Source organism: Myotis myotis, unplaced genomic scaffold, assembly GCF_014108235.1.
Source record: "Myotis myotis isolate mMyoMyo1 unplaced genomic scaffold, mMyoMyo1.p scaffold_m19_p_15, whole genome shotgun sequence".
Classification (NCBI taxonomy): Eukaryota; Metazoa; Chordata; class Mammalia; order Chiroptera; family Vespertilionidae; genus Myotis; species Myotis myotis.
Window position 1 is genome coordinate 27,265,872 of NW_023416319.1, and position 23,589 is coordinate 27,289,460.

The 23,589-nt window shown below is 44.7% G+C and overlaps 1 protein-coding gene across 13 annotated transcripts in view; it reads left to right on the forward strand.

Annotated features, from left to right (window-relative positions):
* Positions 1 to 254: 254 nt before the first annotated feature.
* ASAH2 (N-acylsphingosine amidohydrolase 2) overlaps positions 255 to 23,589 on the forward strand; it is an 85,493-nt gene continuing 62,158 nt past the window's right edge. For 3 of the 13 annotated variants that reach the window (XR_004972197.1, XM_036336749.1, XM_036336746.1), the window contains exons 1-3: positions 255 to 488; positions 19,488 to 19,671; positions 22,677 to 22,808. Coding sequence is in view for 12 of the 13 variants with exons in the window: in XM_036336749.1 (XP_036192642.1) it covers positions 22,682 to 22,808 (127 nt within the window). In the remaining variant the exon portion in view is untranslated. Of the gene's footprint in view, positions 489 to 13,257; positions 13,276 to 15,573; positions 15,975 to 19,487; positions 19,672 to 21,746; positions 21,795 to 22,676; positions 22,809 to 23,589 lie in introns of those variants that run through there. The other 10 variants (XM_036336743.1, XM_036336744.1, XM_036336740.1 and 7 more) reach the window with 9 other exon arrangements.

Below are 23,589 nucleotides of genomic sequence, written 5' to 3' on the forward strand. Positions count from 1 at the left end.
TGCCCTCTCCCAGGCTTAACTCATTCATCCAAAATGGTCCTCACAGCTCACTGCTGCTTTGTCCTGCCAAGTCTCCTCTCAGCGGTGTGGCGCTGATGTGGTGGAGAAAGAATTTCACATTTTCCAAATCAGATAGGAGGAGCAGGTCTGTGTAAGGAAATAAATGAACCAGGTCTGTGTGAGAAGCAGGCTGTGTACGTGCAAGTGCAAAATGATGGACTTAAAGTGTGACCTTCCAAGGATGGTGCAGGGGTTCGCCCATGAGCAGGCTCAGCTGGAGCTCGTCCTGCCCCGTGAGTGAGTCAGCATGCAATTAGGTAAGTTGGCAAGCTTTTGGCTTCCTTGGCTAGAGCCTCCAGCCTCCAGGAGTTAACCTGCAGCACTGCTCAGAGGAGCAGGGGCCGAGCGAGGATCCAAAAGTGCCGGGCGCCCTGGCTTGCCGGAGGAACGACAGGCGGTTTTATGAGCAGCTGCGGCAGCAGGCCTGGGTACGTAGCTCTGCTTTGATTGCTAGTGTTCTGTTTTCTCCGGAGAGAACAAAGCAATGGCTGTTCCTGTTTGCAAACAAGATCCCCCGCCCCGCCCAGACACCGAGAAGGAGCCGATGTGTGTTAGCCTGCTGTTTATGATGAAAATAAGGACTAAGGATGGAGGGGGGAGTAGATTCTTCATCGTCATTCCTGTTTCTGATGGCAAGGGCAGGTTTTCTTAATTCTGTCTGGACTCCAGTGCTGTATGTCAGGTCGTTTGAATGTCACGGTTACAGTGGAATTCAAGAGGTATATTTTGGCTGCTCTTTCTGGCAATCTGCACATCTATGTTCAGAGAGACAGATTTGCTTCACAGCGTTGTTTGCTGAGTTGGTGAGGTCAAGTGGCAGAAATCCATTTTCCTGGCTTGTTTTGGAAAGCAAGAGTCATCTTAGGCTTAAAGAGAAAATTTCTCCGAATTTACCACATGTCTGGGTAAACGCAGCAGCACCGTGGATCTAGTCTTTCTCTTTCTGACAACTTCGATGGCTTTAGTCTCAGGTGTAGGCAGTGTGACCTGAAATAACCTCTAGAATCCCAGTTCTGTTTTTGAGTCTACTTGCCCGGATCACACGGGCCTTCCCTTCACTTGGGATAGCTATCTCTACCGACTGATTAAAAAATATCTGAGATGCAGAGGAGAGGAGAACTACCTCCAAAGACTTGGATCTGCTGCAGTCCCAAGGACAGTGGGGCTTCAGTCAGGTTTGTCAGTCCTTCCCACTCTGGCGCTGCAGCATTCTCCACGCAGCTAACGGACCCCGAGGACATTTCCCCGGGTAGCACTCCTGCAGATTTAAAATATGGAATGCAACTTAACAAGTCACTGCTTCCCAGCTCAGTGATCAAAACTGGTCTGAAACTGGCTTGGAATCACCTGGACGATTTCCTTCCCAATGACCATAGCTTCTCTTAGGTTTGCCCAAATTCCTACCCAATGGGAGACTTCGTTTTGTAAATAAGTTTCTCTTTGAAAAAAACAAAACAAAAAACAAGCACTACCTTAAAACTTGGGCAGGTTTATCTTAAAACTTGGGCAGGTTCACGAATACCTTCATAATATTAATATGTTCCCATTTAATACTTCCTTCAGACCCCTCTCCCTGGAGGCATAGAGTTTTTTCAGAATCAAGGGAAGGTGGTGAGAATCAGGAATTTGGGGCCTGGGCTCTAAAGGCAGAGGGTTGGCGAGCAGAGCCTGAATGGGTGCTGCAGTAGTGGTCGGGGGGCCAGAGGGGGACACCAAGCCCCTGAGAAGGGGCAGCTGGGATGTGAGGGCAGGACCTAGAAGACATTGTACTTGGTGGTGCAGGCGAAGGTGCCCGCAGACTGCCAGGGCACATGGCATGGCTAGCATCGCACGGAATTAATTTTCAGCCCCTCAACTTTAATTTGAACTGCTTTCCAACACTTTCCTTTGCACGAGAACTCATCTGAGTTCTGCTTCAGGAAGGAAAGACAAACTTCTCACTGAGCTGGGCACACCGTGTCACATGGCGCATAGAGATCTCCTGGCCACATGCAAAGGCCAAGGGCCGAGCTCAGAACACAGTGCTCCGGAGGGAGAGCCAGGCAAACGGAGAGGGACCCCGTCTCACTTCACCTCGGCTTCCCAGGCCTGCCAAGGGCTCTGAGCCTTGTCCATCTGCCTTCGAATTACCAGAGTGAGAGCTTACCATGAGGACAGGGTGTGTGTGGGAGTACACATTGGGAAGAAAAGGAAGTAGATATTTCCTAACAGTAATTCTGATTGGGCGGCCTGATTTGATGAGTTTGATTTGGTGTGGATATTTTCTGTAAATTTAACATGCCGATTTTGCTGTTCAAAGTTTTGCCCAAAACGTATTTAAAATACCTACAAAAAATTAGATGCTACAACTTTTGCAACTATTTAAGCATATAAGAGCTTTTAAATATATATATATATATATATATATATATATATATATATACACACACACACATTGCTTTCAGAGAGAAATGGAGAGGGAGAGATAGGTACATCAATGGTGAGAATCATTGATCAGCTGCCTGCTGCACACCCCCCACTGGGCATGTGCATGTGCCCTTGACTGGAATCAAACCCCGGACCCTTCAGTCTGCAGGCCGACGCTCTATCCACAGAGCCAAACCAGCTAGGGCACATATAAAAGCTTTTGATGTCATCTTTTAAAATGTGCAAGAGAGTAGAACATTCTTTTAGGGGTTCCATGAACAAAAGCTTGTGAAGACCACTAGCATGGATTAGCCTCAAGGTGAGGTGTCTGGCAGCAAGGCCTCTGCCCTCAGACTGCCCAGCATCTGCTGCTGGCCTTGTGCCTCCTGCATGCTTCCTGTTTCCCCACAACTTCAGGGTCCTGCAGGTCCCACTGTTAACCAGCCGGCGGATCTCTCTGATGCATTCAGTACTTGCCTAGTTGCCTAATCACCAGAAGGCAGGGTGTGCAGGGGCAAAGTTTTCATAAGGCAAGGGTCAAAGAGGAGGGTTTATTCACTGCAGTACTCAGCAAGCTTTCTTTTCCCTAAACCACTCATTGCCTTATTCATTCAACAAACACCCATCCGTCTCTTCTTGTGCTGGGCAATATCGTGAAGAAATTGTCTCGGCCTCCTGTGGTCACTGGGGGTAGTAATTCAATGTGATCGGTGCTGTAATTCGAGGCGGGAACCAGGTTCTGGTACAGCAAGATGGAATGGATGCGGGAATCAAAGGGTCACAAGGGCAGAGAAGAGGCAGCAGAGAGGAGGTAGCTTTTGGGCTGAAATGCTGACATGTGGGTACATTTCCTTCTTTTTTTAAATATAATAGAGAGAGGAAGGGAGAGGGAGCGAGAGATAGAAACATCAATGATGGGAGAGAATCATTGATCGGCTGCTTCCTGCACACCCCTGACTGGGGATCGAGCCTGCAACCTGGGCATGTGCCCTGATCTGGAATCGAGCCGTGACCTCCTGGTTCATAGGTTGACGCTCATCCACTGAGCCACACCAGCTGGGCAGTGCGTATGTGTTCTTCAGAGGAAAGAAGGGAAAGGGCATCCAGGCAGAGGAAGAACTTGAGGGAAGGTCTAGAATGGAAAAGAACAGAGCTGGCTGCAGGGAGAGCCTTGGGGCTGCTCTCCTAGAGCTGTGGTGGGGGGAGGCGAGGCAGAATGGTGGGGTGGGCATGCTCTCTGGACACCTTTGTAACAGGAGGAGGAGAGCAGGTTGGCGTGCTTTCCTAACCGGGACTGAGTTTTTGTCCCCAGTCTGGGCCTACCCCTCTTCGATCCTAGCAAGGCCATTGCTTCCTAGCCCTGGCCTCTCTGCCTCACAGGGGAAATGTGGTCTTGGAAGTCCTGCCCTGTGGGCACAAGCTGGGGAGGGGCTCTCTGCAAGGACCCAGTCCCCGGAAGCTGAGGGACAAGGGCCACCCTGTCTCGTTCCCTCCATCATCAGGCATATTGTGATCACCTATCATATGTCAAGGCCATGTGATTGCTGCAGTTGGAATCAAAAGATGCGAGTTCAAATCCTATGTCTGCAGCTTATTAGCCCTGTGGACTTCCTTGAGCCTCAGTAGCTTCATTTGTAAAATCGGGATCCTGTGTGCAAACCTCGGGGGTGGCTGGTGATACTGAGAGGAATAGGAGGGGACTCAAACACCACATTGACTCGCAGTGAGAGACACAACCATTAAATAGAATTACCAGCATAGAAGAGTGTGTCAAGTTTAAGAGGAAGAAATAGGGTAAGCCGCAAACTCAGGGGGAATCACTGTTCTGACCATTGACATCTTTTCAGCATTCTGCAAGTTATCCAGCAATATCATATACTTCTGCTCTGTTGCCTCCACAGTCCTGTGCAGTAGATTCGTGTAGAAGGGTGAGGACAGGCATGTCCCCATCCAATCATCTTTTCCAAAAGAAACAGTTGTGCTGGGAAGGATACCCAGAAGCCTTGCCTCAGGGCTTAAAGCAGAGCTGCCAGGAGCTGGCTCTGAAGGCTCTTCCGAGTAGGCACCTCTCCAAAGCCTTTCTGTGGTGAGAGTTTTGCCAGTCTCCTCATCGCCCCCTCGGAGAACGAAGAGTCTGCTTCTTTGCCAAGAGGCAAGGTCATGTCAACAGTAGGTGAGAAAAACAGAGATCAGATCAAATCTCTAGTGCACATTCACTGAGAGAGGGAGGAAAGGAACCAAACTAATTTGGATCATGTCCTGGGGCAGGCACTGGAAGTCCTCCTAGCATCAGGGTTGAATGGGTTCCCTTGGGGGGGGGGGGGGGAAGGTAATCAAAACTTTAAGATGACCAGTTATCCATTCCCAGGATCAAGACTCCAAAACAGGCCCTAGTCAGTTTGCTCAGTGCTTAGAGCATTGGCCCACAGACTGAAGGGTCTCAGGTACGATTCTGGTCAAGGGCTCATACCTTGGTTGCAGGTTCAATCCCTGGTGCATGAGGCAGGCAAGCAATCAACGTGTCTCTCTCAGATGAATCTCTCTCTCTCTCTCTCTCTCTCTCTCTCTCTCTCTCTCTCTCTCTCTTCCTCCCTCTCTTCCTCCCTCCCTCCCTCCTTCCTTCCTTCCCTCCCTCCCTTTCTCTCCCTCTCTCTCTCTCTCCTTCTCTCCTCCCTCCCTCACTCCCCATTTCTTCCACTCTCTCTAAAAATCAATGGGAAAATATCCTCAGGTGATGATTAACAAACAAACAAACTAGACTCCAAAACAGGAGGATAAGAGTCAACCCATATCACCAACATTAAATTGGAGGTCACCCTAAAGAGATGGAACCCTGACACCCAGGCTCCTGCAGTAAGGGACACTTTGGCTGTGGCTCTAAGTTGTGCTATCTAGCTATCCTCCCATTCAGCATGAGAGAATTTGTTCCATATTTCCCCCAAAAGGTGGGGTCCCAAGGTTCATGAGGCTTTCCTCATACCTTACTGAGAACAGCTTCAGCGCCAGTAAGATACTTGAAAAGAAGGAAAGAAGGTGATTAAGGGTTAGTCATCCCCAGACTGCGGCAGCTAGTGAAGCCACAAGAGGGCAGTGCAGAGAAGGGCACTGGTGACTCGGAAGGAGAATTTTAATGTCTGCTCAGGAAGGTAACCTGAGCTTCTTGGGATTCTGCCAAGAAAGGAGGTCCCTAAAGGGCCTCAGAGAATCTCGTGGGACTGTTTTCAACATTGTTTTCATTACACCCACATTTCCTGATTGCTCTTGCAGGCTACCCTGGGCTGGGAAGAGCAAGTGACATAAAGAAAACCCTCAAAATTGATTTATGATACAAAACAAAGTAATGTGTACCATCTGGATAGGGTTTCAGCAGGCACCTGAAGGATCCAGCCTCAATTCTTGCTCCACATTGTCTTCAGGGACAGGACTGCCATCTGAGACTATATTTGAGACTAAACTTGCTGGCTTAGGAGGTGGTTTGTGCAGTGACAATTGTGTGTTGAAGAAAGTTCCTAATGGTTCATTGGAACCAATTATACACAGATCTTCCCAACTTTACTTTCAGTGACTTCCTATGGTAGCCTGAAATCAGCCATGGTAAGAGTAGTAACACCGCAGAAATTGGCAAATGTGACACGCAAGAGCTTTTTATTCCTGGAGATTCAGCTGTTAAAGATTTAGCCACACACCACTGCCAATACTTGCTGCAGAAAAGTCTTTGATAAAGAAGCCATGTGCTGGGTTAGGATATTAGGAGAAAAAATAGCCTTAGGAAGAAACTATTTTGTATTGTGGTAGGACATTACAGTAGACCCAGGATCAGGTTTACTTGGCAGAACAGATCTCGAGGTTGCTAATGGGGAGGACTCTGGCCAGGTCACCTTTTCAGGGCAGGCCATGCTTTCCTAAATGGCCAAATCCCTGAACAATGCTAATTTAACCCCAGAGCCCTATGTTTATGTTACTGTATTAATAAGAGGAAGAATTCATAAATAAGTCTTTGGAGCTGAAGTGAAAGAATACCCTACTTCTAAAATACCTTGTTGGGTTGGTAGAAGAAGAAACAAGAAATTGGCATATGCACATGTGGAAGGTCGTTTGTTGAAGTCCATCGTCCTAACTTCATATATGAGGAGATTGTGTAAGACTGGCATCTCACAGCAGATTGACACTATGGCTAGCATTACCTTATGTCCTCTCAAAGAATGGGGAAGTCTCTAAGAATTCCCATCATAGAACTCATTCATTCATAAGCAGGTTCTTGAAGTTTCTCATCTACTTATGCGAAACCAAAGGAAATTTTTCTTTTTGAAAATGTGAGAACTCCCCATGGATTATATTAATGTATAAGGGGAATTATTCATTAGCATTTGAAAGAGTGTCTATACAGAAAAGAGTAAGGGTAATTGTGAAGCAATCATATTTAATAACTGAGCGCATTGTATCATGTATTTCTCAGTTAATCCTCACAGCAACTTTAAGATGTGAATACTATTACTCTTTCCATTTTACAGATGAGGAAACAGGTGCATAGAGAAGTTAAGTGACATCCTCAGGTTAGGGCAGTATTGGGATTTGAACTAAAGGGTAGGTTAATCTGGAACCCATACTCTAAGTTATAATTCTTTACTAGAGGCCCAATGCACAAAATTCGTGCAAGGGACTTGGCCCCCGCCGCTGCGACTTCATCCAGAAGGTCGTCCAGAAGGATGTCTGGTCTAATTAGCATATTATGCTTTTATTATTATAGATTATATCCCTGCAATGGAAATTTAGCTCCTCTCCAATGAACCTGGGTTCCTACTTTTGTTGGGTGAAAAATGATCTCAAGTTAGAGGTAGCAAGAGCATGGGTTTCACAATTAGATCAAGTTTTTCAGGTATTTTATTAACTCTGAGCTCCAGACAGAGCAGACGTTGGAAGGTGGAGGAGGAAACTTCAGGTTTCAACTTGTGCGGTTGTGGCCCATATGCAACGCAGGAGTCATTTCCCCCTAGGGTTTCTAATGCAAAACACACACACCCACACCCACACACACACACACACACACCACAAAACAAAACACCACACACACACCACAAAACAAAACACCACACAAACAAACAAAACTCTTTGCCAATCACTTTTTCACCTCTCTTCCTATTCTGGGTTTTGCCAAGAATTTTGAACGATATTGCAATATTTTTATGGGAAACAGGAGTTTCTCTCCCATATGCAGTCTCTCAGTGTTGCTGGAATCTTGGCAGAAATGCTATGAGAGATTCTTGTTTTGTGTTGTAGTTGCAAACTTTAGCTTCGGCCCCCATTCTAATGCTTTAGGCCTGGTGTTTATACCCAACACTCAAGCTGAATCCATTTCTTCTAACTTTTACAATTAGTTTGTTTTCCCAAGTTTCCTTTTTCTTGCTTCTTGGTACCACAGTTCCCTCCAATCTTAAAAAAGCTGGAATGATATTTGGTTTTCTCCTCTTCTTCAGCTCCCAATTGAACCCGTGTCAAACCCCATACTTTACTCACACTTCTCAAGTATTCCCTGTTTTCATTTCTACAAGCCACCTTGGCTCTGCTTCCCTCACCAATGGGCTCTCACCTCTTAAATGGTTGCCTGTCTCTAGCCTCAGGGCAGCCTCTAGGTTCCCATTTGCCTTTTAACTCTACCTTCTTCTGTACCAGTAGAACACTAGTTAGGAAGAATTCAGGGACTGTATCTGAGATTCCCTAGGAAAAGTCCCTGGATTGATTAGTGATGCCTGCCATGGCCAGGGGATAAAAAAGAAACATTCTCTTTCAGCCTCTCTCTGTTGCATTTTATCCACTTTTGTCAGATGTATGTTTGCAAAATGCACCTCAATGTATGTATTTATTGTATTCAGAAACATTCTGTGGCTCTTTACTGCCTTCCTTTGGTTAAAATTCATCAGCCTGGCATTTGAGAACTTAACTTATCTTCTCAGTTGCTTCTTTCATTGCTACCCTAGGAAAACTTACGTTTGTGATTCTCAAACTCAGTGTCACAATGGGCGGGAGAGGTTGAAGTAATAACCAGAGGTCTGGTGTGCTTATGTAACACCATGTGCTGTCTCAACTCTGGCATCATCGGGATATGAATGTGGGAGAGCGTCACATATGAACATCATCCTTTAGGAAGTCAAGATCAAAATTGATGAAGCACTGCTGCCCTCAGCTCTGCCAAACTGCACAAACAAACAAAACTCTTTGCCAACCACTAGAGGCCTGGTGCATGGATTCATGCACTGGATTCATGCACCGGTGGGTTCTCTCTGTCTGGCCTGTGGGATCAGGTTGAAACCAGCTCTCCAACATCCCCCCAGGGTTTCTTCCTCTCTGGTTCTGAGCATCACCTGAGAACCGCAGCTGCCAAGTCATCACAGCTCGACAGCTCCTGCATTGAGTGTTTGCCCCCTGGTGGCCAGTGCGCATCATAGCTACTGACCGGTAAGCCAGTTGGCAAGTCACTTAGGCTTTTATATATATAGAAGATAGATAGTTTGGGCTTCCCTTCCCCTGTACTTAATACTGAGACTTCCACCTTTATATCTCTACATGCAAAATTGTTTTGTTCTTCAAAGTTCAGCTTGCATTTTATCTCCTTCATGAAGCCTTCTCTCATTTTTCAAACTAGATATGTTATCTCCTTCTTCTGAGCCCCCAGAGCATTTTATTTAGGATGCTTATGTTCAACCTTGCATTATATTCTATGTTTATTTGGCACCTGTCTTATATTCCTCATATGAGAGAGAAAGCTTTTTTTTAATCTTTAGTCTTTCTATTTCTGGGCTGCATACATGGTAGGTCCTTCACAATCTGGCTTCTTGTGACCACACTTATCATGTCTTTCCTCAGTTCCCCCTTGGCCTTCTCTGTTCCTTTCATACCAGACAATCTGGAGGGTGCCAACTCCATCTGCTCTCTCTTACCTTCAGGCCTTTGAGCACGCCATTCTCCTCTGGTGAGAGAGATTGTCAAAATGGCCATAGTTCTCCACCCCTCCCTGAACCCACACCTCCTGCAATGTGACTTCCTCTCAAGAGGCAGGGACCATTCCTCCTCCCCTGAGTCTGGGCTGGCCCTGGGACTTGCTTCAACACAGTGCAATGGAAGTTACTGTGTGCCAGGTCTGAGCCTAGACCTCCAAAAGGCTTGTATGTTTCCACTCATTCCCTTGGAAGGTTACCCAGCCCCCTGTGAACAGCCCTGGGCCAGCCTGCTGGAAAATGAGAGGACAAGGGGAACAGAGACCAGCTCTCCCAGCAGAGGCCAAACACCCAGCAGCTCCCAGCCAACCCCAACCACCCAGCAGCTCTCTGTGGACATATTCACAGGCCCCAGATCAGCAGAACTATCCCGCTGGGCCCAGCCGAATTGCCAGCCTACAGAATCATGAGCGAAACAAGTGGTTATTTTAAGCTATTAAGTTTTGAAATGGGGTGTTATGTTGCCAAAGCTAACTGACATATTAATTTAAGAGCTACCCTTCTGGTCTTAACTTAAATATTACTTATTTGGCAAAGCCATTTCTGACTCCCTTCAGGTCTGGGTTAGGGTTCCCTGTTACGTACCACAGAAGCATGAATAGTTCAGTATTATAACTATTTGTGAATTATCTCTATCACACATTAAGATTTTGTTGTTGTTGTTAATCCTCACAGGAGGATATTTTTCCATTGATGTTTTTAGAGCGAGTGGAAGGTGAGGAAAGAGGTCGAGAGGTCAAGAGAGGTCGAGAGAGAGAAGTTGAGAGAGAGAGAGAGAGAGAGATGTCGATTGGTTGTCTCCCACATATGGCCCCACTGGGGTTTGGGGTGGAACCTGCAACCCAGATATGTGCCCTTGACTGGGAATTGAACTCAAGACCCTTCACTGCAAGGGCTGATGCTCTAACCACTTAGAAACACTGGCCAGGTCTCGATTGTAAGGTTTTTTTTGTGAAGGCAGAAATTTTGTCTTATGACCTGTATCCTTTAGGTACAGCATAGTATCTACTACTCCACTGATGCTCAGAAAATATTTCTGAATGAAGCAATGGATTAAAAGAAGAGGTTGCAACTTGTGGCCTGGACAGTTGGTCACACATAGTTTTGGCCTAAATGATAAATTTTTTTAAAAAAAATTTGCCTACATTTGAAAATCAAGACATTTTAGATAAATACCTATTTTTCTGACTTTCCATTAAAACATGGAAAGACTCATCAACATTGGGCCTTCATTTCTTCATGGCACCAATGAGGGGTGGCTGCCCCCTTCCGATTGGCACACACTGTCTGGTTGCTGCACTCCTCACTGATCCCTATTGTCTCCTCGACACCCACTGTTTTTGCCATTTCATCCGTGCGGTTGGTTCCGTCACAGACATCGGAGGTTCCACGCAGCTACTTACCTGCTGTAAAGCACCCCACATGTAGGAGAGGGGCTGACCAATGTACCCCACTTATTTACTTCTGCTTTTGATATGTGTGTGAGCGAGGCAGCCTGGGTAAGGTTTTAAGCATTGCTCATGGTCTCATTTTTCTCCTCTACAAATTGAGTTTGTTTTTTCTCCTTGCAAAGCGTTTTCAAGGATAATTTGGCTTATAACCTGCCTAAGCTGGAGAAAGACGGTTTTGTTTGTTTGTTTGTTTGTTTTCATCTCATAATTCAGTTTCTTTGTGGCAGAAACTGTGGTTTGGCCAGAGGTTTCCTCCCCCAGCAGAACTGGAAGGCTTGTCAGGAGCATCACGCCAGGTTTCAGATGGTTTATTTTCCTTTAGTGGTGTTATAAGGTCTACATAAATCCACAGTGGGTAGCCTGTCGCTTTCATGATGGATTGAAATAATATTTTTAGCAGTGTGAGGTGAGATTGGAGGGCCTTTTTTTTTTTAATGACTATTCATTCTACTTATAATGCTTATAATTCAATGATTGAGTCTCTGAAAAAAAGAAACCCCTCAGACAATTCATAATTCCAGGTTTTAAAAAGAAACTCACCACAGTGGGCTGATGTTCAGCAGGAAGGCACTGGTACAGCCATGCCAGCTGTTTACCCTGGCATCTGTTCTAATTGGTCAGTGCTCAGGCTGATTCACTAGCTACATCTTTTGAACATATCAACCCTGAAATTAATACATAGGCATGGAAAAAATGCTAGTCTTCAATCGTGTCTTTACCTTTGGACTAGTTTATGAGGCAGCAGGTGTAGCAACTTGGTGTAGCACAGCTCTATGCCACCTGGTGGTATCAATTCTCTTATGTAAATACCAATATAATTATCTAATTCAGAAGAGTCTTTATCTCTTACGGGGCATCCAAGGTTCAGCTCCCCGGAACATGAAAAGGCAGCTCAGCCTGTTTTCTCATTAGTGAAATGCATAAGCAGGTGGAACTTGGCTCTGACTAAATTAGTTGAGGCCTCATTATTCCTACACCTCCCAGATAATCATACCACTGACTGATGAGCTCAACCAAGATGTAGTCTGAAGTGAGCACAGTCTGTCTCATTTAGCCACGAAAAGAAACAGAAACTCTATTTTTAGTAGTGGCTATTCTTCATTTGACGATGCATAACAATGGGCTAGCAGACTTTATCCTTTTTCTTTTTAAGCCTAGTTGGAGAATTAAAGTATTTATTCCATGTCTCTTTTTCATATCCTGCAATCATCCTTAAAAAATATTAGCTTTTACCACAGAACTAATACATAATTATTACAGAAAAATTAAATAGGTAAAGTAAAATACAGATAATCAAATCCCCAAATCCCACCTCAAGGAAAACACAGTAGCATTTTGAAATGGATTAGTCTAGTTATCTCTTTGTTTCTATCTTCCTCTTTATATTTTTGACAGCTTTAAAAGTTGGAGTTCTTTCTTTTTAAATTATGAACTTAAAAATAAAAAATCTTGGAGGAAAATTTTTTCAAATTGTTTTACACATTCTTCTGCTGTCTTAGAGATTGTTAAACACGACTCAAGTTGTCACTCTGACCACTGGTTATTGTCATGAGTCATTTTCATGGGAGTCTCTTTAAGTTATAACTTTTGCTACTTGTGTACCTGCTTCATGTGAATAAAAAGTCACCAAATTCTCCATGGACTTGAATCTCTCATGTGGTATAAAAAGCATGGACTTTATTTAATAAGTTTCTGGGTTTTTAAATATTTATTTCTCATTTTTAACTATGTCTTAGAGTTGAGATTTCATAAAATGCGACCTCTGAATTAGAGAGATTTTAGTATATTTTGAAATTAATAGAATTAATTCCCTTTTCATCTTTCTGCATGTGGTTACCCAGAAATAAAAACCATTTGATTTGTGGAATTTATGGAACTGAAATAAATTTTAAAAGGAGATTTATAATTTAGCTAAGGAGTCACCTTTATTAGCTGGTGTTAATCAGGTGACTATGTTAATGAGGATGGGTGGGGGTCTTGCTGAGGTAATCAAAAATCCTCTCTAAATCTTAGTTGCTTAACACATAAGCATTTTATTTCTTGTTTATGCAAAGTATACTTCTGGTCTGATGACTCCCTGAGGTAGATTTCTTCGAAGTGGTGACTCAGGGATCTTGTCATGTATCATCTAGGACATGAAGTTATCAGGGTCAACACAGCAGAGGAAGAGATATCACAAAGAGCTCACACCCCCTCACAAATGCCTCCACATTAAAAGACTTCAGTCCCGGAGTAGCACATGTCACTGCCACACACAGCCCATTGACCAGTAACTACCAGGGAGCTGATGCCCTTCCTGTATGCCCACAAAGGAGCGAGGACCAGATATGGAGGAGTACTGCCAGTCTCCATCACAGTGACCTTGGGCAAGTAACTTCACTTTGTCTCTGTGACAGAGGGGTCAACCTAGGTGACGTTAGAACAATCCTTGCCTCTTCTCACAGTCTCTGACTCTCAGTATTTGATTTCTTCTTACTATGAGGGTTGTGTTTTTTACTACATTGTAGGCATTATTTTATTGTTATTGTAAGACTATCAGGTATATTCATGCTAGTAAAGGGCAGATGCTGTGATGCGTAGTGTAGCCGATGGTTCAGTGAGAGGCTTCTGAAGGCACATGATCTGGTTTTGAATCCAGCTTGGTCTCCTACTGGCAGTATGATCTTCGGTTCTTCGTTTTACTTCTCTCTGACTCACTTTTCTTGTTTGCTTTCTTTCTTTATTGATTAAGGTATTACATATGTGTCCTCCTCCCCCTGCTCATGCCCTCACCTCCCTGGTGTCTGTGTCCATTGGTTAGGCTTATATGCATGCATACAAGTCCTTTGGTTGATCTCGCCCTCTTACCCCCACCCTCCCCTACCTTCCCTCTAAGGTTTGACGGTCTGATGGATGCTTCTCTGTCATGTTTGCTTTTTAACTTAAAGGTAAAATGGGGATAGGAATAGTATCATCCTTAAATATCAAATTAGTGCAATTCATATAATGTTATCATAACAATGTCTGGAAGACACTAAAGAGTTCTATAAGTTTATTTGATTTTATTTTTTATTATTTTTAAAAAGATGGCTATCCTTTTTGCCCTGGCTTGATACGTGTCTGCACAGTAATAGCTCAATAAGTTGTTGTCTTTCATGTCTTGGTGTGATTAGCTAGCCCAACCCATGCGAGTCTCTTTAATCTACTGACACATTAAATGGAGTCACAAACAGTACCTGTGGGTGATTTGGGTCTTTGCCCAAGACCACCAACTCCTTTGTTCTGTGCCTCATCTGCTTTAGCCTAGATTCCATCCCTGCCTGACTTTGTCTTGGCTCCATATTCGAGTTGGATCCTGCCTTTGGCTCCTGCAAGCTTGGGATTCCTGCATGGTTTCCACCCAACATTGAGCTCTAGCTTCATTTAGCTCATGGACTTCCTAGGCTGGCCCTTCGATTCCTGGAGAATGCACCAACCTTGGATGATAACTCCATACTTTAACCTCAGTCCCTCAAGACCCCAAACCTGCTCAGCTTTTGGTTCACACCGAGGCTCAGTCCTGGCCTTCACACAGGGTACATTGGCTGTACCCTCTGAGTGTGGGCATTTCAGATGCCACCTAACCCTTATCATCATCCCAAATCAATGACATGCCCAGGATGTTAAGTGTTATCTCTTCAGGTGGCTACATATGAGCAAGAATGTTTTTCTTTTCCGCCTGCATCTTAAGTGGATTGTCCTTGGGGACGAGTTGAACATATTGCAGCTGCAGAGAAGGTGAGAAATGCATGCATTTGCTCTCCAGCATGGGGATGGCCTGGTCCTCTTCCCCTTTTGCTTTTTAGCTGGTCTAGTGAGGGATCCTCTGTGAATGGTTGCAAGTCACTTGCTCCCGGCACGGAAAAGAACAGTTCTCACCAAGCACTGTTCTTCCTCAGGCTTGGCCCTGCCCAGTATAAGAAAGACAAATACTTTCATGTCAGGCTCCACTGAGGTCATCCTGTCCCCCACTGGCCAGAGAGAACCTCCAGTCAGGCTGGACTGTGATGCAAGCGTGTTGCTTTCTGCTTCTCTTAGTCCTTTCTTTTCCAAGTTCTATCAATGGACAGGGTGGTACTTTTCCCACAGTGCACAGTGCAGGTGGGAGACGCTAAGCCTCTGAGATTTCTGCAGAGGGGAAGAATCACATCACACAGTATTGTCACCCTGTCCCTGAAATAATGATAAATGAAGCTGCAGCCTGCTTTCCCCCAATCTGCCTTCGTGATCTTGTATGGCAAACAGGTCAAATTTGTCACTGCCAAATGCAATAAATTCTTGTCTATGGTTTTGGAAAAAGATAAATCATCAGAGAGTAATCTCCAAACACTCTGCAAAGGTTCTGTAGCCCCACACTGGGTATCTAACAGTAGAGAATTAAGGAAGTTGTGCAAATCCAAATTTTTTAATCCTCACCTGAGGATGTGTTTTTATTGATGAGAGAGAAAGAGAGAGAGAGAGGTGAGAGAAATAGATCAATTGCCTTCTGTACATGCCCCAAGTAGGGATTGAACCCTGCAACCTAGGTATGTGCCCTGATCAGGAATGGAACCCACAACATTTCGTGTACTGGATGATGCTCCAGCCAACTGAGCCACACTGGCCAGGGTTGTTAGTCTGCCCCCCCCCCCGCCCCCGCCCTTATTTTTTGCATTGAGGAAAATGAAGGTCACTGAGGAAAAAAGCCTCAATCTTCAGATTCCAAGTTCCAGGCCTTCCCATAGCCTCAACGTCTCTCTTTATCAGTTTGCCATTGTGTTGGAGGTAGGACTGGGATAAATTTCGGGAGAGAAACTGTAGCCCTTGAATTGTTGATCTCTCCTGTCCTCGGAGGGAAGCAGAACATCAGGATTGCTGGGGACCTGGACTTTGTGAGTCCCCAGGGGGAGAAGAGCCCTGGTGTGCTCCTCTGTCCTGCGCATCTTCCTGCCCAGCCCGGCCCAGCCTGGCCACTGTGGAGCTGAGCCCGCCCTTCACTTGGGCTCCCCCCTGCAGCGAAGCACGGTGCCAGTCACACCCCCGGCTCGGCATAGCACAGGTGCAGAAGGTGGGTAACAAGAAACTCTCTCCAGCTTGGAACAGAAGGGACTCCCTTCTTTCATCTGTTGTTTACTTGTGGTTTGAGGTCAAGATTCAACTGAGGCCGATGAAGAGATGATTCTGTACATAGTCAACTGATGACGGGACTGCTTTGGGGTTCCCAGGAATTTTCCAGGAGGCGGTAAGGTATCGCCAGGGTAGCCCTTTTTGGACCTAATGAAAATCTATTGTGCCAGACTGCTCGTCACTTAGCTTTACAGATGTTCCCAGAGGCAGCGAGGCACACACAGTGCCCAGCCACTGGAAAGCAAACCCTCCCCAAAGGGAGGTCCGCTGCCCACTTTGCCGAGGGGTAGCTTGGATGCGTTCTTAGCTGGAGATAACAGAATCCACTCCAACTGGCTTAAGGAGAAAGGGGTTTATCAGTGGACAGAGATAACGTGCAGACCCGTTGTGAAGGCCAAAGACAGGGAATCGAGGTTGAGCTTCTAGGAACAACTGCCCAATGTGAACTGGGGAACGGAGCTGCTAGGGGCGGGCTGCCTTGTCACGGTCATGGACGAAGGAAGCAGCTGCGGCATCCAGAAGCAGCCACCACGCTGCCAGCAGAGTCCCCCGGCCGTGATCCAAACCAGTCACCTCCACGTCCCAGGCCCTGCCTCTCTTCCCAGTGGCTCAGTTCTGAGTGGAAGTCTCACACTAGGGCTTCTGAAAGGAAGAACCTCAAAGACGTCTGGGACTGTCGGCACATGGGGGGCCGCCTGTGCACCCTCGCTGGGTTTAAAAAGAGTGGAGAGTGAAGCTCTCAACAATACTTTCCACAGTGCTTTTAACCCACTCTCTCCCGTCCACTGGCATATTCAAGAACAAAGCTTTTTTTCCGTCCATCTGTCCTTCCATCTGTCCATCATCTATCCACCTATATATCCATCCATCAATCAGAGTTTTGCACTTTGGGTATTTTATTTTTATGAGTTTCAGAATGTATTGAAAAGATAAGGATTTTTTTTAAAAAGTCTAATAAAATATCATTATTACACTAATATTTAAAGCAGTAACCCGTAAATATCATCAAATATCTAGTTGATGTTCAAATTTTCCCAGTTGTCTCATAATTTTAAAAACAGTTTGTTTGAATCAAGTTCCAGATAATGATGGTTTAGTGCTTACAACATGCAGTTGATTTATGTCTCTTCAGCTTCTTTTTTTTTTTTTTTAATATATTTTATTGATTTTTTACAGAGAGGAAGGGAGAGAGACAGAGAGTTAGAAACATCGATGAGAGAGAAACATCAATCAGCTGCCTCCTGCACATCTCCTACTGGGGATGTGCCCGCAACCCAGGAACATACCCCTGACCGGAATTGAACCTGGGACCTTTCAGTCCACAGGCCGACGCTCTATCCACTGAGCCAAACCGGTTTCGGCACTTCAGCTTCTTTTAATCTATAGCTTCCTGGCCCCTCTTCCCCCTCTGCCTTGTTCTCCCCTCCCATCTTTCTCCTCCTCCTGTTTTCCTTCTCTCTCTCTCCCCCCTCGCCCCCCTGCCCTCCCCCTTCTCCACTTTTTGCTCTTTCTCTCCCTCTCCACTTCCAATATATTTGTTAAAGGACCTGGGTCACTTGTCTTAGAGAGTCTCTCACAGTCTGGGTTTTGCTTCCTGTGTCTCCGCATTATCCTCTGACGTATTCCCCCGTATTTTGTATTTCCTATAAAGAGGCACTTACAGCTAGAGGCTGATTTTATTTGGGTTTAATTGGAATACTTGGGAGGTTTGTGTGCACCACTCAGAGGCTTGCGATACCTGCTTGTCTCTCTTTTGGTGACATAAGCAGCCAGCCGTGGATGATCATTGCCTAGATCCTGCATTTCATTAGGGGCTTGCAAAGTGTTTAGAGTCTAAGTCCTTCATTCCTGCCTCATTTATTAGCTGGAATAAATGAGGGACGGACCAAACTCGGCCAGGAATGAAGTGGCCTGTGTCATCTTCCAAGTGCTTCCTGGACAACTTTGGTTTACTTGGCAAAGCAGAGGGCTTTGGCCTCCTTCTCGCTCTTTTTGTCTCTGTGGGCCACTGTTTAACTTCACGCTGTTAGATGGTATATATCAGTGGTCGGCAAACTCATTAGTCAACAGAGCCAAATATCAGTACAATGATTGAAATTTCTTTTGAGAGCCAAATTTTTAAAACTTAAACTATATAGGTAGGTACATTGTTATTAACTTAATGAGGGTACTGGCTCACTCAATTCGTGTATGAATCGTGTGCGCCTCCCAGCGCTGCATATCCAGCGGCCCCTGCACCTTGTCTCCTGTCACCCAACCGACCAACACCCCTCACTTCGTCTAACGCCACTTCTTCAAAATAGACTAGCCCAGGCCGAAAACCGACTTTTATGCATGGGCCACAAAGTTTCAACCACACTGTACGTGCGCGCCCACACGTGGTATTTTGTGAAAGAGCCACACGCAAGGGGCCAAAGAGCCGCATGTGGCTCGCGAGCCTCGGTTTGCCGACCACTGGTATATATTCTCCAAGAGGAGGTAAACATTTTATTTTCCCTTTACAAAAGTGCTACATGGCTATTACAGAAAATACCAAGAGCCAAAAGGTGCGGGGGGGGAGGGGGGGGGAACCAAACCCATCCATAATCTTAACATCATATAATTACTACTTAACATTTTGCTGTACTTTCTTTTAGTCTTTTTGACCATACCTATATAAATAATGTCTACTTGACACAAATGGGATTTAATGTTTATAAACTTAAAATCATCTAATATTATTAGTAATTTTTCATGTCATTGTTTTTTCTCCAATATAATTTTTAAATTTAAATCTTTATTGTTGAAACTATGATGGATGTCCCCCCTTTCCCCCCATTGACCCCTTCTAGCCTGCCCCTCTCCCCCACCCCCACCCCAGGCCTTCCTTCATCACCCTACTGTCTGTGTCCATGGGTTATGCATATATGCGTACAAGTTCTTTGGTTGATCTCTTTCCATTCACCTACCCTCCCCTGCTTTCCTTCAATATAATTTTTAATGATTGCACAGCATTCTTACTCTGTTGTCTATAATTATTCACATTCTTAGTTAATCTAGAATTTTGCGTTCTTTTTACAGATGAAAATCTAAAAATGCTTTTCTGTTCTGAAATCAGTGTAAATATTGCCCAGTGGGACCCATAGCCCACTCTAATCCACCCTAATGTGGTTGAGTGACCAATGGTAAATAAAGCAGGTGCTTTTTCCCCCTCCCTCCCTCCCTCCCTCCCTCCCTCCCTCCTTCCTTCCTTCCTTCCTTCCTTCCTTCCTTCCTTCCTTCCTTCCTTCCTTCCTTCCTTCCTTCCTTCCTTCCTTCCTTCCTTCCTTCCTGTTCCAGCATGTACACATTGCATAGAACTGACCTTCAGCCCTGCAGGACTTCTGCAACTCTACCTCAGTGTTAGGCTGCCCCAGGAGAGAGTGTGTGTAAGCCTTTTGTTATCAATACACTTTAATCTTATCCTTGTACCCAGCCCACAAAGTTACGATAATGAGAACTTGAACTCTTTGGGACGTCACTGTGAAAGATCTTTCCTCTGTAGGCATCAGAAAGTGCTGAGAAGTCTTAGCTGAGCAACGTGCAACGGGGAGGAAACAAGAATTTGGACCACCATTTGCTTTCCTGGATGCAAGAAGTCTTTTGAGGGGTTGAATAAGGTAAGAATGACTCTATTTTCTTGGAGAGGGAGGGATGGATCTTGAGTCATCCATTGCCTCAGAGATCTTGATGAAACCCCAAACCTCCACCCTGTTTTCTTAGCTTTGGAAACCCATTTTGCCATATCATTACTTTTTTCTTTCACAGTCTTGAGCAATAGGCACCTCAGCATGGCAAAGATGTGACAAGTGGCTTGCTGTTGTCTCATTAGAGCCTCATCACTGACCTTCTAGGACAGTGGTTCTCAACCTTCCTAATGCCTAGACCCTTTAATGCAGTTCCTCATGTTGTGGTGACCCCCAACCATAACATTATTTTCGTTGCTACTTCATAACTGTAATTTTGCTACTGTTATGAATCATAATGTAAATATCTGATATGCGGGATGTATTTTCATTGTTACAAATTGAACATAATTAAAGCATAGTGATTAATCACAAAAACAATATGTAATTATATATGTCTTTTCCGATGGTCTTAGGCGACCCCTCTGAAAGGGTCGTTCGACCCCCAAAGGGGTCGCGACCCACAGGTTGAGAAACACTGTTCTAGGATTATGCTAGGTTAAGTGGGAACCATAAGGAAATGTATATTCCTTTAAAATGTAATTCTTGGTCCATTTGCCTTCTGAAGCAGACAAGACATTTGCTTTAATGTTTGAAAGCAGATTTTAATCATTATGAGAAATAAATAGCACTAATGGCTTCAAAAAGAATTGTGATATGTTGGCAGTAATTCTGGCAACAAAGTAAGAGCGGTGAAACACATCACTGAAATCTGAGTAAGAGGTGGAAACTCTGATGTTAAATCAAGTGCTGCTGTTGACTTGTGCAAAAGGCCGGTAGTGGTGATCAGTCACCAGAGAAAAACTAGCCAAAAAAAAGTATGATTTTGTTGTTTGTTACACAGGCTCCTGCCACATGACTACATTTTTTACATATATAATGTGCCTACAGATGATCCGGGGTTGGGAGGTCTACTTGTCCGTCATCCATTTATTCATTGCCCTTTTTGTACAGAAGTTGTCTCAGCTAACAGAAAGGCTTACAGAAACCAAAGTTTAGAGCAAGAACTAGGTGTACTGGGTTTGAAGTTTGCTACTGAAACAATAGCTAATGACTAATAAACTTCTTTGGATCATCAGTTTCAGAGGCATATCTTAGATGTGCTTCCTGACTTCTGGGGGCTGTCAGTGAAACCTGGGACCCAGATGCAGAACTAATTTGTTCTGCCCTAAATTTAAAGTTGTTCCTACTGCTGATCTTGATGGTGGTCACGGTGCCATATGGATGAAGGAAAGTCTACCAATAACCAGGAAGTTTAGGAAGACGTTTCAGTCTCCTTGTCCATTCCCAGTTCAGCCCTTCCTCTGAAGTGTTTGCTGGGTGACTGATTTTTAACCTATAGTCCAGGGGTTGCAAAATAAAATGACTACAAAGACCAGGTAGTAACTTAGATATACAAGACCCATGGGGTAGGGGCTATAGCAAGTTGGAGAAGGCATGCACCATCTAAAAAGAACAGCACCTACCAAGTTTTGAAACTTTTGGCAAATGGGAATGCTGGCTCAGTGTTGCCACATTTTAGAAAGTATTTTGAAAGAAATTTGAGGTTTCAGATTTGTAAATGTGGACTCTATAGAAAAATTGTGAGACTTAATCTTTTATCTTGTCAATTAAGTCAAATTGAAACAAAAAAAATTGTCTGGGCTGTACTACACACAATTGTTTGTTGCCAATTTACAACTCCTGGGGGTGGCAGCATCTTAGCCACCATTGGGGCGGAGGCAAGACGTGGGATTCCAATCCCATCTCACTGCTCAGGCTTCCTAAAGCAAGTCCCTTCCTGTGATTCCAATAATCCTCTAATGGTAGTCTCATATGAACGCCCTTCAAGGACCATGAAGAACACATAGTCTTTGCCAATTTGGAACCCAGTGATAAATGTCAACATTTTGAGCACTTATTACATTCCATGGAACCAACAAATTATTACTTGCATTATCTCCTCTTATTTTTATGGGAACTCTACGAGATAGATACTAAAATGATTACCATCATATTCCTATTTACAGATGGAGAAGCTGAGGCTCATTGTCTGGGATTTCCCAAGTTCAGTTGCAGTAAGTGGCAGAAATGAGATTTGAATTCTGGAGTCAGACTTCAGAATCCAATTTTTAATGACCATTATTATACTTTCTCCTGTTATACGACTTTTCAGCTTGTATAGTCCCTCCGCATAATGATGAATTCTCCTCCTAAAATATCCTGAGGAATTTGTAAGGACATTTTCTGCTTTTGTAGAACACAGGGACATTTGTATTTTTATCCTCTTCATTTGCTACAAGGTTTGCAAAATGTGTGAAATGCTTATCACAGAAGAGGAAAATGTTATTAACACCTGGCTTGAGACCAGAGATGCCAACCCCCCTTTCCAGGCCATTTTCTTCTCAGGTAGTATTTAAAGTTAGAACATGAGGTGTAGAGGCCTACGGTATGGATTTCACCTCCACGTGGACAAGATAATTTTATTTAGTCTATGATCACAGAGGAAAGCCCCCACCTCAGCAAGCCTCCTCCCAAGTACAAACAATGTGGGTGGGTACGTCATCCCCGAGGACAGAAGTGCTCCAACCTAGACCCATAAACAGCATCCTCACCCTGGAGGAAAGCAGCCGTGATGTAGCCGAGGAACGCAAATAGGTTTTCACTTAGCTGCCCGTGCCAAATGATGAGCGGTGGATGCCAGGATGAGTGCTGTGCTGAGAAAGATTGGGAAACGCCATCTGAACTTATCAAAGAGTGCCCTAATTGACTGGTCTTGTCTGCTATGGGCTTGGGATGTGGAACTAGTGGTGAATGTGCTCTATACTTGCCTGGTATAGTCTGTTCATATGAAAGAGCTAAGACGTCTTAGGCAGATGGAAGCACATGCGTTTTAATTTGTGATTCTGTCTTTTTCTGTCTCTTCCTTACTTCTTCTTCCATCTCTGCTTCTTTCTTAGGAAAAATGGCCAAACGTACCTTCTCCACATTAGAGACGTTCCTGATTTTCCTCCTCATAATGATGACTGCTATCACGGTAGCCCTTCTCAGCCTCTTGTTTATCACCAGTGGGACCATCGAAAATCCCAAAGGCAAGTGTCATGGGCTCTCTTGGATGCTGCTCCTTGGCCTGCAGGAAATTCCTCGATTACTGTGGACACGAAGGCAGGAAACAGTGTCTGTTGATAATGCTGATAGTGGAGGCGAAAGAAGAAAGATCCACTAAGTATCAATTAGTCTTTTAAAAGCCTTGAAGGCGGGAGTGTTGAATTCACATCCTTAGGGGGGCCAATGAAGCTCTGTAAATGAGCTCGAGTGGGGAGGGGTCCAGGATGAGGCAGCTGCAATTTTGGTGAAGAGGGTCCCCAGCCCCTCCTGAGTGTCAGCTGACTGTTGTTATGATAAACACAGACTCAATTCTCCTGAGTTTCAAGAGAAGCTAGAAATTTGGGTGTTTAGACATAGCTTGATTTCTTCTTCAGCACTACAGATGAATTTAGTTTTTAAAAACTGTCTAGGCTCTTTTTATAGGCAGTAATGGGCCCATGGGTCTTTATAAAGTAACCTCTCGTCTAGGTTATATTATACCTGTTAAGTGAGTAGAGAAGACAGTGGGGTTTGAATGCTCTGACCAAGGAAAAGGGAGGGCTGGACTCAGGCCAACTGGAGAAGGAGGTGCATGTCTGAACCACGGTTTTCTCCTCAGTGGCCTTTTCTCTTTTCTAGTGTATTCTCCACCATGTCCCCGTGCTTTGAATTTCCTGCAAACACAGAGGACCAGAAATCCTCCGTGCCAGGAGTGGGCAGAGCAGGGTCCTGGACTGCTAATATGAAAGGCTCTGTAGGGCTTATTTAGTTTTAGCTCTTAAAATG